The sequence below is a fragment of the Capra hircus genome, chromosome 11 (genome assembly GCF_001704415.2).
Source record: "Capra hircus breed San Clemente chromosome 11, ASM170441v1, whole genome shotgun sequence".
Classification (NCBI taxonomy): domain Eukaryota; kingdom Metazoa; phylum Chordata; class Mammalia; order Artiodactyla; family Bovidae; genus Capra; species Capra hircus.
The window spans coordinates 61417830-61435075 of NC_030818.1; the positions used below are offsets into that span (position 1 = coordinate 61417830).

Below are 17246 nucleotides of genomic sequence, written 5' to 3' on the forward strand. Positions count from 1 at the left end.
TAAGTTATGGGTTTGTCATATTTGGAATCAATAGCAGAAAAAAAAAACCCCACTCCAGTACTCTTGCCTGGAGAATCCCATGGATGGAGGAGCCTGGTAGGCTGCAGTCCATGGGGTGGCTAAGAGTTGGACATGACTGAGCGACTTCACTTTCACTTTTCACTTTCATGCATTGGAGAAGGAAATGGCAACCCACTCCAGTGTTCTTGCCTGGAGAATCCCAGGGACGGGCGAGCCTGGTGGGCTGTCATCTATGGGGTTGCACAGAGTCAGCCATGACTCAAGTGACTTAGCAGCAGCAGCAGAAAAAAAATGAGGTGAAAGTGAGTAAGTGAGCTGGAAACTCCAGAAAGTGGTCATAGAGGGAACCTACCTCACAATAATAGAGCCCATATATGACAAACCCAAAGTACCATCATTCTCTATATTGAAAAACAAAAGGCATTTCCTCTAAGATCAGGAACATGAGAAGGATGTCCATGCTTGCCCCTTTGATTCAACATAGTCTTGAAAGTCCTAGTCATGGCAATCAGAGAAAAAAAAGAATCCAAATGGGAAGAGAAGAAGTAAAATTGTCACTGTTTGTAGCTGAAATGATACTGTATATAGAAAACCCTAAAGATGTTACCAGAAAACTACTAGAGCTTATCACTGAACTTGGTAAAGTTGCAGGTTACAAAATTAACACACAGAAATCTATTGCATTTCTATATACTAGCAATGAAAGATTCGGAAGAGAAATTAAGGAAATAATCCCATTTGCTAACACATCAAAAAAGAATAAAGTATCTAGGAATAAAACTACCTAGGGAGACAAAAGAACTGTACTGTAAAAAACTATAAGACACTGATGAAAGAAATCAAAGATGATACTAACCGATGGAGAGATAAACCATGTTCTTAGAAGAATCAATACTTCTAATACTACCCAAGGCAATCTAAAGATTCAGTGCAATTGCTATCAAATTACCAATGGCATTTTTCACAGAACTAGAACAAAAAATCTTGAAATTCATATGGATACAGAAAAGACCCAAATAACCAAAAAAATCCCGAGAAAGAAAAACAGCTGGAGGAATCAGGCTTCCTGGCACCAGACAAAGCTATGGTCATCGAAAGAGTATGGTACTGGGACAAAAATATAGATCAATGGAACAGGAGAGAAAGCCCAGAAATAAACCTATGAACCTGTGGTCAACTAGTGTACAACAGAGAAGACTATATAATGGAGGAAAGATAGTCTCTACAACAAACAGTGCTGGGAAAACTGGGCAGCTAAATGTAAAAGGGCGAAATGAGAATTTTGTGTATGCACCACACACAAAAAAACTCAAAATGGATCAAAGACCTAAATGTAGGGCCAGAAACTATACAACTCTTAGAGGAAAACACAGAACACTTTGACATAAATTGCTGCAATATGTTTTTGAATCCACCTCCTAGACCAATGAAAATAAAAACAAAGATAAATGGTTATTATCTTTGTAATTATCAAAAACAAAGATATAATTAAACTTAAGAGCTTTGCACAGCAAGGGAAACCATCACTAAAATGCAAAGACAATTCACAGCATGGGAGAAAATATTTGCAAATGAAGTGACCAACAAGGGATTAATCACCAAAATATACAAATAGCTCATGCAGCTAGCTGTATGTCAAAAAAAAAAAAGGAAAAAAAAAACAATAAAAAAAATGGACAAAAGATCTAAATAGACATTTTTCCAAAGAAATGGCCAAAAAGTACATGAAAAGATGCTCAACATCATTAATTATTAGAGAAGTGCAAATCTGAATTGCAATGAGGTATCATCACCTCATACTGGTTAGAATGGCCATCATGAAAAAGTCTAGAAACAAATGCTGAAGAGGGTGTGTAGAAAACTGAACCCACCTACACTGTTAGTGGGAATGTAAATTGGTACAAACACTATGGAGGTTCCCTAAAAAGCTAAACAATAGAACTACCCTGTGATCCAAGAATCCCATTCCTGGGCATACATATTTCCAGAGAAAACTATAATTTGAAAAGATACATGCACCCCAGTGTTCACTGAAGCACTGTTTACAACAGCCAAGACATGGAAGCACTCTAAATGTCCATAGGCAGAGGAATGGATAAGGAAGAATTAGTAAAAATATCAATGTAATACTACTCAGCCATAAAAAAGAATGCAGGAACATTTGAAGGAACATAGGTGGACCTAGAAATTATTATACGAAGTGAAGTCAGACAGAGATAGACAAATATCATATTATCACTCATATGTAGAATTTAATTTTAAAAAATGATGTAAATGAGCTGATTTGCAAAAAAAAAAAAGAAAACCAGACTCATACAGATTTCAAAAACAAACTTATGGCTACTAAAGGAAAAAGTTGTGAGGAGGGATAAACTAGGATCTTGGGAAACAGATAACCAGGATCTACTAAATAGCATGTGGAACTGTACTTAATATTCTATAATAACCTATATGGGAAAAGAATCTGAAAAAATGGAATGTATGTATAACTGAATCACTTTGCTGTATACCTGAAATTAACACAATATTGTAAGTACACTAATATCCAATAAAATTCAAGATTTACTTGAAAGATAAGACAAAATTAAGTAGGGTGGAAAAGTCTGCTTCACACCAGAATTCCATCTGAGAAGAAATAAAAATCTGGATAAAATTTTTTAATTTTATCTTTTTCACTTGCCACAAATTGTATCATATACAATACATATTATTATATGTATCTTTGTATATGTATGTATGTATACACACACACGTAGGTATAGAGGAAGGTCAGAGGTAGGCTGAATTTTACTAAAATTACAACCCAGCATCAATTTAGCACAGTAACTGATTGGATTTAAGTTGTCATCCCTCATTCTTGCCCAGCACAGGAAAAGGAAAATCTTCTCTGGAGGAATATAACACCATTGATATATGTATAATTTTTTGAATTCAATAATTAGAATTTAGTAAAAATAAGTGGCAATGCTAAGAGATAATATCATACAAATGAAAAGAGAATAGGTAGAGGATAAAAACCAGTTTACAGGTCATCCAGGTATAGGCCATTAGTAGACAAGGACCACTATAATTTGGTTATTAGTTTTGTTTTATTGTTGTTGGTTTGTAGTCTCTCTTAAGTAACCTCAGGAGCCACTTTTATTTCTTTCTCAATGGTGCTTCTGTTCCACATATCTGCTCCAGTCTCCTTTTTAAAAAGAAATCAGTGCATATAAGACAAACACACAAAAATTTATTTATGAAAGCATACAGAAAATGAAACTCAAAGTATACTACTTATAATAGCATAAATATCCTAAATATTTCAAAATTAAGAATTTCTGCATTGAAAATTAGGAAATATTCATAAAAAGTAAAGACTTGAATAAAGGAAAGATATACGGAAGATTCAATGTTCTACAGATGTCAGTTCCTTTTAAATCGATTTTACAGATTGAATGCAGACCCAATTAAAGTCCTAACAGAGTTTTCTGTGTTGATAGTTGTTTGTAAAATGGAAATGAATAGTCAGGCAATTCTGAACAAAAACCAAAAAGACTCACATAACTAGAAACCCAGACCTTTTATAACTCTATAGTACTTGAAACAATGATGATAGATACAGTGCAATTACCTGATTTAAAACAAACGTGACACTGCAGAGTAATAGAGAAAGGATAATCTTTTAAGTAATTGGTGCTGGTTTTTGTGGATATCCATGTGGTTAAAACACACATTTTTAAAACGCATGTAAGAATTAAAGATTTTAAAATTAAAAAAAAATCTTTTCCCACAGTATATACAAAAATTAATTTTATATGGATTATAGATCAAAGTATAAAAGGTAAGACAAAGATCTTAAAACATACTATATCTCTTCAATACCTTGGAGTATTACAAACTTTTTAAAACAGGGCACACAATCTAATCAACATAATGAGAAAAAAATGAGAAACTGCAGTACATTACTATTAAAAACTTCTGCTCATCAAAATATAATATTAGAAAAGCAAAAAAAAGGGAACTTAAGTATAGAAAATATTTGCAGTTAAATATCAGGATTATATAAAGAACTGAAAAAACATGAGAAAAAGAACTTTACAAAACATAATCAGACTGCCAAAAACATATAACTAGATGCTCAGTTTCAGAAGTCATCAAAGAAATACAAACTACATCTATAATAGCAGTACAGACCCTTCAGATTGAGTTATGATGATGGCGAGGGCTAACAACTGTTGGCAAAGATGAGACTAAACTGTAGTTCTCATATACTGATGACAAAAATATAAATTGCTTCAGCTACTATGAAGAAATCTTTGGAGGTATCTATTGAAGTTGAATATATATAGAAATGGATGGGTATATTCACAAGGGATATTTAGAAGACTATTTATAAGAGCCCCAGACTGGAAACAACTGAAATACTCATCATTGACAAAATGAATAAATACATTGTGTTATATATTGCTATATACAATGGAATAATATACATAATATGTGTGCATTTCACAAAAGTAACGTTAAGTGAAATAAGTCAGACCCCAACCCTGCCCAAAAAGACCCTACTAGTCATCAACATACATTACTAAAGTACATACATTTATGAGTAAACCTATTAATATTTCTAGAGAAGGACAGATGATTTTCATACAAGATCAGTTAAAACTGACTTGTACTATTAGAAGTCAGAAATGTTTATCCTTTGGAGGTTTGAGAAGGTGGGGCAAGGGAGATTTGTTAGGGTGTTGTGAAGTTCAGTTTCATTATCTGGCTGTTATATGGGTATGTTTACTGAGTTGAACACTTACAGTATATACATTTCTCCAAGTGTATGTCATACTTTATCATTTACTAATGTACACAGTTATTTTCCTATGACAGGAACAAAATTCAGCCCTTTAAAAGCAAGCCTTGTGATCTAACCATGTTCTTTGTTGAAATCCCATGCTTTGGGACAGGAATTCGTAATGAAAGCTAAATAATTGCAAAGGCTTCAGACAAAAAGGAAAAGTAGGTGATGGAAACGTTATCATTGAATTTTTGGTCAACAAATAGAAACTCTATATATAAACAAACAGATATGTCTGCTGGTATGCACTCCTAATTTTAAAGGAAACAAGAGATTCCTCCCCAACCTGAATTGGCAGGGCACATTACCTTAATTCACTTTCTTGTGAGTAAAAGACCTTCCTCAACATTTAAGCAGTTGAACTCAATTCTTTTTGATAGACAACAGGGTTAAAAAAAAAAGACTATACTACACTCTACAGATCTTTAAGTACTATTTATTTAGGCCCTTTTAAAAGGTACTGTTTTTCTGACTTCTTGCAGTTCCTGACCTGAGTCATCTCTGTGATATGTCATAGCCTGTCACATCTAGTTACCTTACACTGAATAAAGAGAAGAAAGGTTATAAACAGCATGCATACCACCTGACATAAAACATTTGCCAGCTATGTCTTCTGCTTAAATGAATACATCCAAATTATCTAGACTACTAGCTTGAAAAACTATACATTTTATAAAAAATAATGAAATAGCCATCTTTACTTATTATAGTACATACATTTATGAGTACACCTAATTCTAGATAAGGAGTGAGTTTTACTAGAAACAACATGCTTCTCTTTCACATTTTGTCTTCACTTTTGACCATGCAATATGTATGTATATGCACAAACTTGTTTTACTTCCTTCTTAGAGGCAATCTTACCAGGAACACAGTAACTAACTAATTGTGGAATTTAGCTAGAAAATAAAGAACCAACTGAATTTTAACAGAAAATTTGCCCCAGAAGTATTTATCGTGCTCAGGTTAACAAACCATTTGTTATGAAAAAGTGTTAAGAAGATCTAAATACTTGTGTTTCTGATTATTAAGGCAGTGTGAAATGATAAGTCCATAAGAAAAAAGAGTTTTTTGACTCAAGAAATCACTCCTCACCCACACTTCATGGCCTCTGTTAATAAATTATTTAGCTACACTGTAAGCAAATTTACTATAATAATGCTTAGTCTTCTATCTCATATTTTGTTATTATAAATACAATTTTAAATCAAAACACTCAACAAACAAGTCAATTTCCTTTAACTTTGGAGAAATTGCTGATGCTTACCACTGAATAGGTAAAGGAACTGTTTAGAGCTCAAAGTCTAAGGTAGAGAAATTCCGTTCCATAGTAGTACTATAATCTGCCAGCTCATTGCTCAAAGTTATTATAGAGATTGTATGACACACTGCTCAATGCTACTTTCCTGCATTATGCTATGAAAATGGTACAAGTACTCACTTTTGGCATTGTTAGGATAATTCAGTAAACAAAGGTGACAAAGCAAACCTCAGGATAATTTGGTAAACAAAGATGACAAAATAAACCTCACTATCTTTTTTTTTAATGACAGCCCCCCACCCCACAAAACAACTCAAAAAATAAGTAACATTAGGCAGTAAGAAATATATGGGAAATTTCAGTGAACTAGGAATTCAGAAGCAGAATGATGGAGTGGTTCAGAGTATAAGATTTGGAGTCAAACAGGAATGGTTTTAAATTCTGCTTCTGTCACTTTGAGTCTCTGTCCTTACTTATAAATGGGAAAACTAATACTTAACTCTTAACAGTTGTTTGGTTGTTATGAACATGAAACATGATGGTAATTGCCAAGCATAGCACTATGCTGGGCAAGTAACGTGCGCTAGTCTATAGTAATTTTTGTTTTTGATGAAGATTGGTTCTTTTATTCTCCTACTTTGATAATAGTTCATTTCTAGACTCAGCACAGTAGAGAAGAACACATGCTTTCAGGAAGAAGGACTTATATGTAACAATCTTTGTGCATCATATTTTCTTCATCTGTAAAACAGATACAAGATTACTGTGAGATAATGCAGTGTTCAACATACTCACCAGCTAAAAGTATGCACTTGATAAACAGTGGCTAAAATTATAAGACCTGAATTCTGGCTCTAGCTGTTGCATTGATCACTATGTAATATGTATGCAAGGCACTCAGCCTCTCTGAATTTCATTCAAACAATTAACAAAACATCTGTCTTGTGTATCTTTTAGGGCTGCTAAGATAATAAAATGATGCAGGTAAGCACTTAGAAAACCAGAAGGCGCATAAAAATGGATAGTGTTACTATGGTTCTGATGGCAGTTTAGAGGTTAAGTACCATAACAATGGGGTTTTAAAATCTTTTCCATATAATCAAGAAAGCTGTACTTGTTTCACAGACAGTACACAAGTGATGAAGGTTACAAAAGGGCTTTCTCTGTGCTGAGATTAGTTTATTGTAGTCTGGATCAGAAAAGTTACTTACGGTGAACATTTTTTCTTGTTTGTCTCTCAGGAGTGAGATATTAAGACTTGAATATATATACACTGTAGTATAGAATATATGACAAATTGATTGTTGAACATTTTTGTTATACAGAAAGGCCTTCTTTGACCTCAGGAATTCACTAACAGGAACAATACATTATTATAAGATTAATTATAATTAATCTTATAAAGTCCTTTAAAGAAATTCTATAAATGCTTAGCATTTTTAGCTACTAACATCTAACAAGGTTAAGCTCTTCTTCAAAATGAGCTACTGCTTGCTTGATGAGTTGGTTTTAAAATAACCTGACATGCCACAAATGGCAGCTGCTCTATCATGTGAGTGATTTAATGATTATAGCAATCATTAGAATCTCTATGATTAAATAGTTGAATTATTAATTGTTTATTCCTCTGATTATTGTTGTCTCAGAAAACTAAAGCACTGAAGAGTTAAATAAATCATTTGATTCCACACATCACACTTGCAGATCAAGGGTCTGCCAGACTTTTGAGGTGCTGATGCTTTATAGTTGCACTGTCCAGTATGGGGACTTACTACTATTCGTGGCTATTGAACTCTTGAAACATGGCTAATATGACTCAGGAACTAATTTTTAAATTTCATCTATTTAAAAATTTTAAATTTAAAAACTGATTCTCAGTAATTGGAAAAACTTTTAAGAATGTATGGACCAACTTGGGTACCTGAAATTACTTCTTCAACTGAAAACTATGAACTCTAAATACAGATAAAGTATTTCTGATGAAAATTTAACATGTAATTTGAGATGTACTTTTAACATGTAGAAAAGTTAAGGTTAACATGTATGTGGTTTGCATTATATTTCTATTGAACAACATTGCTATATAGGTTCAAAGACAAGCAATAAATTACCCAGCATATGGACCTTACTCTCTCATATCCATCTGGAGAAGGAATCATGAAAGTTAAAAATTCAGTTCTGGGAGTTGTACAATTAGGAACAGTTATAGGTCTTGTCTTTGATATGTGGACACTTGGCTGACAGGAACCATAACCTGGGATTACCTCAGTCATGTGCTATTAAATGACTAACAACCAGCTCTTCAAAAACCAAACCTAACAAAAGCCCCCAAAACAACCATTTTCCTGATTTCTGTGGTGTAAAAATATTTGTACCATAGCCAGTTTTGAGTTACCAACATGATGTCCTTGAACTTGGAACTGGGAGGAGATAGCCTAAATTGGCACTTGCAACGCCATTGGAGTTAGTCATAGTGAGTGAGTGAAAGTTGCTCAGTCGTGTCTGACTCTTTGCAACCCCATGGACTTAACAGTCCATGTAATTCTCCAGGCCAGAATACTGGAGTGGGTAGCTTTTCCCTTTTCCAGGGGATGATCCCAATCTAGGGATCAAACCCAGTTCTCCTGCATTGCAGGCTGATTCTTTACCAGCTGAGTCACAAGGGAAGTGTTAGTCATAGTGCATCACTGGAATACTTTACAAGTTCCTGACATCTGTGTTTCTTGAGAGATGTGTATGCCTATGGTGGAGGCTGAAGTAGATCAGTTTTAAATGGAATGCTAAGTAAAGTCACTCAGTCTTGTCTGACTCTTTGCGACCCCATGGACTGTAGCCTATTAGGCTCCTCCGTCCATGGGATTTTTGAGGCAAGAGTGCTGGAGTGGATTGCCATTTCCTTCTCCAGGGGATCTTCTGACGTAGGAATGGAACCCGGGTCTCCCGCATTGCAGGCAGACGCTTTACCGTCTGAGCCACCAGGGAAGTCACAGCAAATTGTAGGATGATTAGACTTGGGCATGAGGGGCATTTTATTTTCTTTATGTAACTAGAAAAACCCTGATTCTTCTCTTACTCCCCTTGAGAACATGGATTTATGGTTATATGAAGCCATTTTGTAAGCTATTAAGGTAGTTTAAAATAGCTAAAGATACTACCTCATTTTGATAAGGAAGATGCATGATTTTAACTCTAACTTATAGACCAACAATATAACAAATATTTTTTGTGTGCAAAGAGACATCTTGGGGACATAGTAAAAGTAAAATGAAGAATTGATATAAATTCTGAATAGAGAACTTAATACATGTAAAATATCTGTAAGAAGTCCAAATTCAGCTCTAAAGTTAAATAATTTTATGACTTTTGTTGGCAAATATATGTGAAATCATTCTATTTATTTAGAAATTATTCTTTCTATATTAGCTGCTTTGCTTGGACATCCTGATATTACATCTTATGCTCGAGTAAATTTCAGCATAAAATAAGTCCTTTAAAGGCAGTATTTAAGAGGATTTAATTCAAAAGCATTTTTGAATAAAGCAGTTCACCCTCTAAGAGAATATTCAAATTTATTTGTACCACTGGGTGTGCTGTACTTAGTCACTCAGTCATGTCCAACTCTTTGCAACCCCATGGAGTGTAGCCTGCCAGGCTCCTCTATCCATGGGGATTCTCCAGGCAAGAATACTGGAGTGGATTGCCATGCCCTCCTCCAGGGGATCTTCCCAATCCAGGAGTCGAACCCGTGTCTCATGCATTGCAGGAGGATTCTTTACCATCTATGCACAAATGATTCCCCCCCCCCATAGTTGTATACAGCATTTTAATTTGGGTTCTGTTTAATTATATGTACTCATATGCATAGAATTTTAGTGCTGAAAAGACTCTTCTAGTTATATCTTATTTTATTGATGAGCAAACTGAGATCCCCAAAAGTGACTTGTCAGATGGTTAGTCTTGACTAGTTAAGCCAAACTAGGGCTTGTCTTTCTTGAATACCACCGTAGTATTCTTAAAGTTTGTAGCATAAAAACTGCCTGTATCTGTCTGTCTACGATTGGGGACTATTGATACAAGGTATTTTTGCTGTACTCCATACTAGCCAAGTTAGCACATATTCTTTTTACTCTTAACTTCATGGTTTAATTAGTTACTTTTACTATAACATATCAGCCCTGGGTGTTCTTTGGAGGGAATGATGCTAAAGCTGAAACTCCAGTACTTTGGCCACCTCATGCGAAGAGTTGACTTATTGGAAAAGACTCTGATGCTGGGAGGGATTGGGGGCAGGAGGAAGGACGACAGAGGATGAGATGGCTGGATGGCATCACCAACTTGACGGACATGAGTTTGAGTGAACTCTGGGAGATGGTGATGGACAGGGAGGCCTGGTGTGCTGTGATTCATGGGGTCGCAAAGAGTCGGACACAACTGAGCAACTGAACTGAATTGATCAATCCTTAGGTAAAATTCTTCATTATTTACTTGCAAAAATTTATTTGGGAACAATTCTATCCTGGATCAGCATGGTTAACTAGTCTAATTAATAAGTAAGTCAGAGAAGGTTTGAGATGTTGAAAAAGAGAAAAAGTTGGGTTAAAGCCCAAACTGTTTTATGTTTGCACCTAAGATTATTGTTATCTTTTGCTAGGTTACTGTTCATTTATGAGTAGGAGAATTCTGAAAAGAAGACATCTTGTTTCACAGTATTGTGATTTAGTATATTAGAATTAAAAAAATATGTTAAATATTTAAATGATAGAAAGGTATAACCTGAAAATCCACATCTAACAGAAAAAAATCTATATGTAAGGTAATTAAAAATTGGTATTAATATGTCACATTCTATGATTGACAACATTATGTCACCACAGAAAGTAAAGGCTGGATAATCATGCTTAGGAATTTTACTGAAAAGTTTTATGTCTAAGTCACACATGTAATACAGTCTTGTATAGATCTCTGCAACTAAGCAAAGGAAATAGTCTTTGATGTGCTTATAATTGTAATGGGTTTAGGGCTGCATTTTTAGGCAAAGATGCCTAGAAGTAGGAAAAGAAGCGAAAGTGAAAGTGAAGTCGCTCAGTCGTGTCCGACTCTTTGTGACCCCATGGACTGTAGCCCACCAGGCTCCTCCATCCATGGGATTCTCCAGGCAAGAGTACTGGAGTGGGTTACCATTCCCTTCTCCAGGGGATCTTCCCGACCCAGAGATCGAACCCGGGTCTCCTGCATTGGAGGCAGACGCTTTAACCTCTGAGCCACCAGGGAAGCCCAGAGGTAGGAAGGTATAGGTCAAAACTGATATCATGACACAATAAATAGACAATAGGTAAAGTGGAGCCAAGAGAGAGATTGGCCTGAATGTATCACCTTAATCAAACAAGAATATAGCCTCAAAACTGCAATGTAGGTAAACTGTTAACCACAATTCAAATTGTTTGTAGAAAGAAAAACTTTTGTAGCTTAATTTTAGAATAATTTTATATTAATAATGAGATTTTAAGTATAAAATAATCTTTCATGTTTTATCATCTATAATTCTATACACTTCTACAATGGTACTATGATTTTATAGTAAAACCAGTAGGGCATTTAGGAAGAAAAAAACATTAAAAATGAGGCTTTTGAATGTTTTTTACTTACATGGGAATGTAGGCACAACATACCACTGGGTAACAAAAAGGAAGATTAAGAAAAAAAAATAAGTTGACTAACATTATCAGTTATCTCTGGGTGATAATGAGTAATTTTTTTTAGCCATCCCTTGTGGCATGCCGAACCTTAGCTCCCCAACCAGGGACCAAACCTGTGCCCTCTGCAGGAAAGCATGCAGTCTTAACCACTGCCAGGGAAGTCCTTGATAGTCTCTAAAGTTCAAAATTACACACAAATAACCTTTCATATCAGAATTTAAAAATATATTTTAAAAGGAAATGGCAAGGCTTCAGCTTTGGAAATTATAAAGCTTCAGCCTTTTATAGTATAGTATCTGAAAGATCATATATGATGAGTATATTTGGAAATATAATACATTTGGAAGAATTTCTTAATATATAGACAGCCATATTATGTGTAGCAGGGAATAATTTTTGAAATAGGTTTTTCAGTTCACTTTATTTAAATCATTTTATTTCTGTGCATATGAGGATCATATAAAAAAAGTTCTCCCATTTTGCTTTTCTTCTAAATAGTATTCTTCAAAACTCAGTGTAACAGATGAACAGGTAGCTTTCCCTCAAGTGGTAATTGCTTTTAGCTGTTTTTTTTTTTGTTGTTGTCGCGTATATGGTCATCTCAATTAACATAGTTTCCAGATTTTCTTACAGTTAGGTGTAGCTTTGTGACCAGGATTTCTCCAATGGGATATGTGTAGAAATGGTGGTGTGTAACAACTCCTGGGGTTGTACCCTAAACAAGAAAAGAATGTGCCTGCCTTTTTCCTCCTTCTTGTAGGCAGGACTGAAAATCTTACAGCACACAGACAAAATACCCTAGATATAACAAAGCAACATAATAGATCTCTCCAAGAAAATTAGACACACCAAGGAAACATTTCATGCAAAGATGGGCTTGATAAAGGACAGAAATGGTATGGACCTAACAGAAGCAGAAGATATTAAGAAGAGGTGGCAAGAATACATGAAGAAAAAAAAAGAATACACAGAAGAACTGTACAAAAAAGATCTTCACGACCAAGATAATCACGATGGTGTGATCACTCATCTAGAGCCAGACATCCTGGAATGTGAAGTCAAGTGGGCCTTAGAAAGCATCACTATGAACAAAGCTAGTGGAGGTGATGGCATTCCAGTTGAGCTCTTTCAAATCCTGAAAGATGATGCTGTGAAAGTGCTGCACTCAATATGTCAGCAAATTTGGAAAACTCAGCAGTGGCCACAGGACTGGAAAAGGTCAGTTTTCATTCTAATCCCAAAGAAAGGCAATGCCAAAGAATGCTCAAACTACCGCACAATTGCACTCATCTCACATGCTAGTAAAGTAATGCTCAAAATTCTCCAAGCCAGGCTTCAGCAATACGTGAACCGTGAACTTCCAGATGTTCAAGCTGATTTTAGAAAAGGCAGAGGAACCAGAGATCAAATTGCCAACATCTGCTGGATCATGGAAAAAGCAAGAGAGTTCCAGAAAAACATCTACTTCTGCATTATTGACTATGCCAAAGCCTTTGACTGCGTGGATCACAATAAGCTGGAAAATTCTGAATGAGATGGGAATACCAGACCACCTGACCTGCCTCTTGAGAAACCTATATGCAGGTCAGGAAGCAACAGTTAGAACTGGACATGGAACAACAGACTGGTTCCAAATAGGAAAAGGAGGATGTCAAGGCTGTATATTGTCAGCCTGCTTATTTAACTTATATGCAGTGTACATCATGAGAAACGCTGGGCTGGAGGAAGCACAAGCTGGAATCAAGATTGCCAGGAGAAATAACAATAACCTCAGATATGCAGATGATACCACCCTTATGGCAGAAAGTGAAGAGGAACTAAAGAGCCTATCGATGAAAGTGAAAGAGGAGAGTGACCAAGTTGGCCTAAAACTCAACATTAAGAAAACAAAGATCATGGCATCTGGTCCCATTGCTTCATGGGAAATAGATGGAGAAACAGTGAAAACAGTGTCAGACTTTATCTTTGGGGGCTCCAAAATCACTGAAGAAGGTGACTGCAGCCATGAAATTAAAAGACGCTTACTCCTTGGAAGGAACATTATGACCAACCTAGACAGCATATTCAAAAGCAGAGACATTACTTTGCCGACTAAGGTCCGTCTAGTCAAGGCTATGGTTTTTCCAGTAGTCATGTATGGATGTGAGAGTTGGACTATGAAGAAAGTTGAGCACCGAAGAATTGATGCTTTTGAACTGTAGTGTTGGAGAAGACTCTTGAGAGTCCCTTGGACTGCAAGGAGATCCAACCAGTCTATTCTGAAGGAGATCAGTCCTGGGTGTTCTTTGGAAGGAATGATGCTAAAGCTGAAACTCCAGTACTTTGGCCACCTCATGCAAAGAGTTGACTCATTGGAAAAGACTGTGATGCTGGGAGGGATTGGGGGGCAGGAGGAGAAGGGGACGACAGAGGATGAGATGACTGGATGGCATCACCGACTTGATTGATGTGAGTCTGAGTGAACTCTGGGAGTTGGTGATGGACAGGGAGGCCTGGCATGCTGCAATCCATGGGGTCACAGAATTGGACACAACTGAGCGACTGAACTGAACTGAACATGATAGAAAGAGCCTAGTATAGTAATCTGATACCTGCCTGTTCTACCAGTTCTGACCGCCTCCCAAGACTGTTACATGAGAAAATAAAACTCTTTCTTAAATCATTGTGGTCTCTTGTGGAGCAGCCTGGAGTGTTATATACTTAACATTGTAGCACCATTATACTACCACTAGGGCACTAACAATGAAGCTCATGTTACCCTGACTACTTTGATTCAATATTTTATTGGAGGTCCTAGCTATAGAAATTAGGCAAGAAAAAGAAGTAAAAGGCATTCAATTCAGAAAAGAAGAAGTAAAACAGTCTTATTTTGCAGATGACATATGTAGAAAACTAAAAGAAAGTGAAAGTGAAGTGGCTCAGTCGTATCTGACTCTGAGCAACCCCATGGACTGTAGCCTACCACGCTCCTCCATTCATGGGATTTTCCAGGCAAGAATACTGGAGTGGGTTGCCATTTCCTTCTCCAGAGGATCTTCCTGACCCAGGGATTGAACCCAGGTCTCCTGCATTGTAGGCAGATGCTTTACCATCTAAGCCACCAGAGAAGTCCAAAACTAACGATGTAGAAAACTAAAGATGCCACCAAAAATTGCTGGAACTAATAAAAGAATGCAGTAAAGTTAGAGAATACAAAATCAGTACACAAAAACCGGCTGAGTTTCTATATACTAGTAATTGATAATGACAGAGAAATTAAGAAAGCAATCTCATTATAACTGCATAAAAGCAGAATAAATTTAACCACAGAAATTAAAGATCTATACACTGAAAACAATAAGTCTTTGAAAGAAATTGAAAATGACAGAAATGGAAAAAAGACCATATTCATGAATTAGAAGAATTAACCTGTTAAAATGACTATACTACTCAACACTATCTATAGATTCAGTGCAACCCCAATAAATATTGCAGTAGCATTTTTTCACCAAAATAGGAAAAACAATCCTTATGTGGAACCACAAAATCCTTGAACAGACAAATCCAGATAAAGAACAAAGCTGGAGAAAACACACTTCCAGGTTTCAAACTATACTATAAAGCTTAATAATCAAAACAGCACAGTTCTGGGATAAAAACAGACATATAGAGCAATGGAACAGAACAGACAGTCAGAAATAAATGCACACATATGTATCAACTAATATTTGACAAGGAAGTTAACACTCAGTGGGGACAGGGTAGTCTCTTCAATAAATGGTAGTGGGAAAACTGGATAAATACATGCAGAAAAGTGAAATTGCACCCATATCTTACACCATTCACAAAAACTGACTCAAAATGAATTAAAAACTAAAGAACTGAAACCATAAAGTTCTTAGAATGAAACATAGGGAAAAGCTCCAAGACCTTGGTCTTGGCAATTTTTTTTTTTTAAAGCATCAGCAAAAGCAAGTGACAATGACAAAAATAAGTGGGACTATATAAAAATTTAAAAGCTGCTATGTGGCAAAAGAAACAGTTTAAAACAACTGAAAATATTGGCAGAAGACCTGAATAGACATTTTTCTGAAACAAACATCCAGATGGCCAACATGTTCATGAAAAGGTGCTCAACACCAGTTTTAACCAGGGAATATGGAATATGGAAATCAAACCCACAGTGAGTTATCATTTCTCACCTTTTAGAATGGCTGTCATCAAAAAGAATAGAGATAATGTGTTGATGACATAAGAAAAAGGAACACTTGTGCACTGTTGGTGAGAATGTACATGGTACAGCCAAAACTGTTTGTTTGTTTGAGAAAAACAATATGGAACTTAGCAAATTAACAATAGAACTAACATACAATCCAGAAATCTCACATCTGGATACACAAAGGCAATTACAGAAATACTGAAAAGATATCTGTACCCCCATGCTTATTGCAGTGTTATTCACATAAACTAAGACATGGAAACAACTTAAATGTCCCTCAATGACATTTACCTGGTAAAGAAGAGGTTGTATGTTTGTTTAAATTACACACAATGGAATATTATTCAACCACGAGAAAAAGGAAATCCTGCCATTTGTGCCCACTTGGATGGATCATGAAAGCATTAAAAGTGAGACACAGCAAGTCCATATCACTTATATGTGGATCTTAGGCTCATCTTGTAGAAACAAAATTACTGATGGTTACTAGGGAGGGAGGGGTAGCGGGATGGGGAGATATTGGTCAAAGGGTGCACATTTCCAGTTATAAGATGAGTAAGTTCTGGGGATCTAATGTATAACATTGTGATTATAGTTAATAGTGCTATACTGGTTTATTAAAAATCACTAAGAGTAGAGTTTAAATATTCCTCACAACAAAAACAAAATGGTAATTATGTGATGTGATGGAGGTGATAGCCAACACGACAGTAGCCATATATAAATATCAAAAACGCATCGTGCATCTTAATTTACACAATATTATAAGTCATTTGTATCTCATTAAAATTGAAAATCATTAAATTAAAAAGAAACAATATCACAGAAAATAAGGTCATATGAATATATATTAATAAAAGATGTGTAAGACAATTATGAGAAATTGACGAACATCACTGAGGAAGGTTCAAGGCCTGACAAAAGGAGATAGGTGCCACATTCATGACAGGGATATTCATTATAAGGATGACAATATTAGCTTAATGCAGTTTCACTTGAAATACCTTGAAGTTTTCATGAAACTTGACAAGCTAATTCTCAGTGAAGTTCATATGGTTAGGAATAGTGCAGGAACAGCTAAGGAAATTTTGAAGAAAAGGTAGAAGATGTCCTATTAGGTAACAGTTTTTTGAAGAAAAATAGTCTGGACTGGTACAAGGATATACAAAATCTCTATTTTTCAGAGACCTTTCCCCTGGAAAACCATCTGATCACTGACCTGTTTATTTTTTCATTTTC

At 35.6% G+C, this 17246-nt stretch overlaps 1 protein-coding gene across 1 annotated transcript in view; it reads right to left on the minus strand.

Moving 5' to 3' along the window:
• Positions 1742-17246, minus strand: part of WDPCP (WD repeat containing planar cell polarity effector) — a 311304-nt gene continuing 295799 nt past the window's right edge. The window contains exon 15 of the mRNA XM_013967779.2: positions 1742-3208. Coding sequence (XP_013823233.1) covers positions 3171-3208 — 38 coding nt within the window. The 3' untranslated portion in view covers positions 1742-3170. The remainder of the gene's footprint in view (positions 3209-17246) is intronic.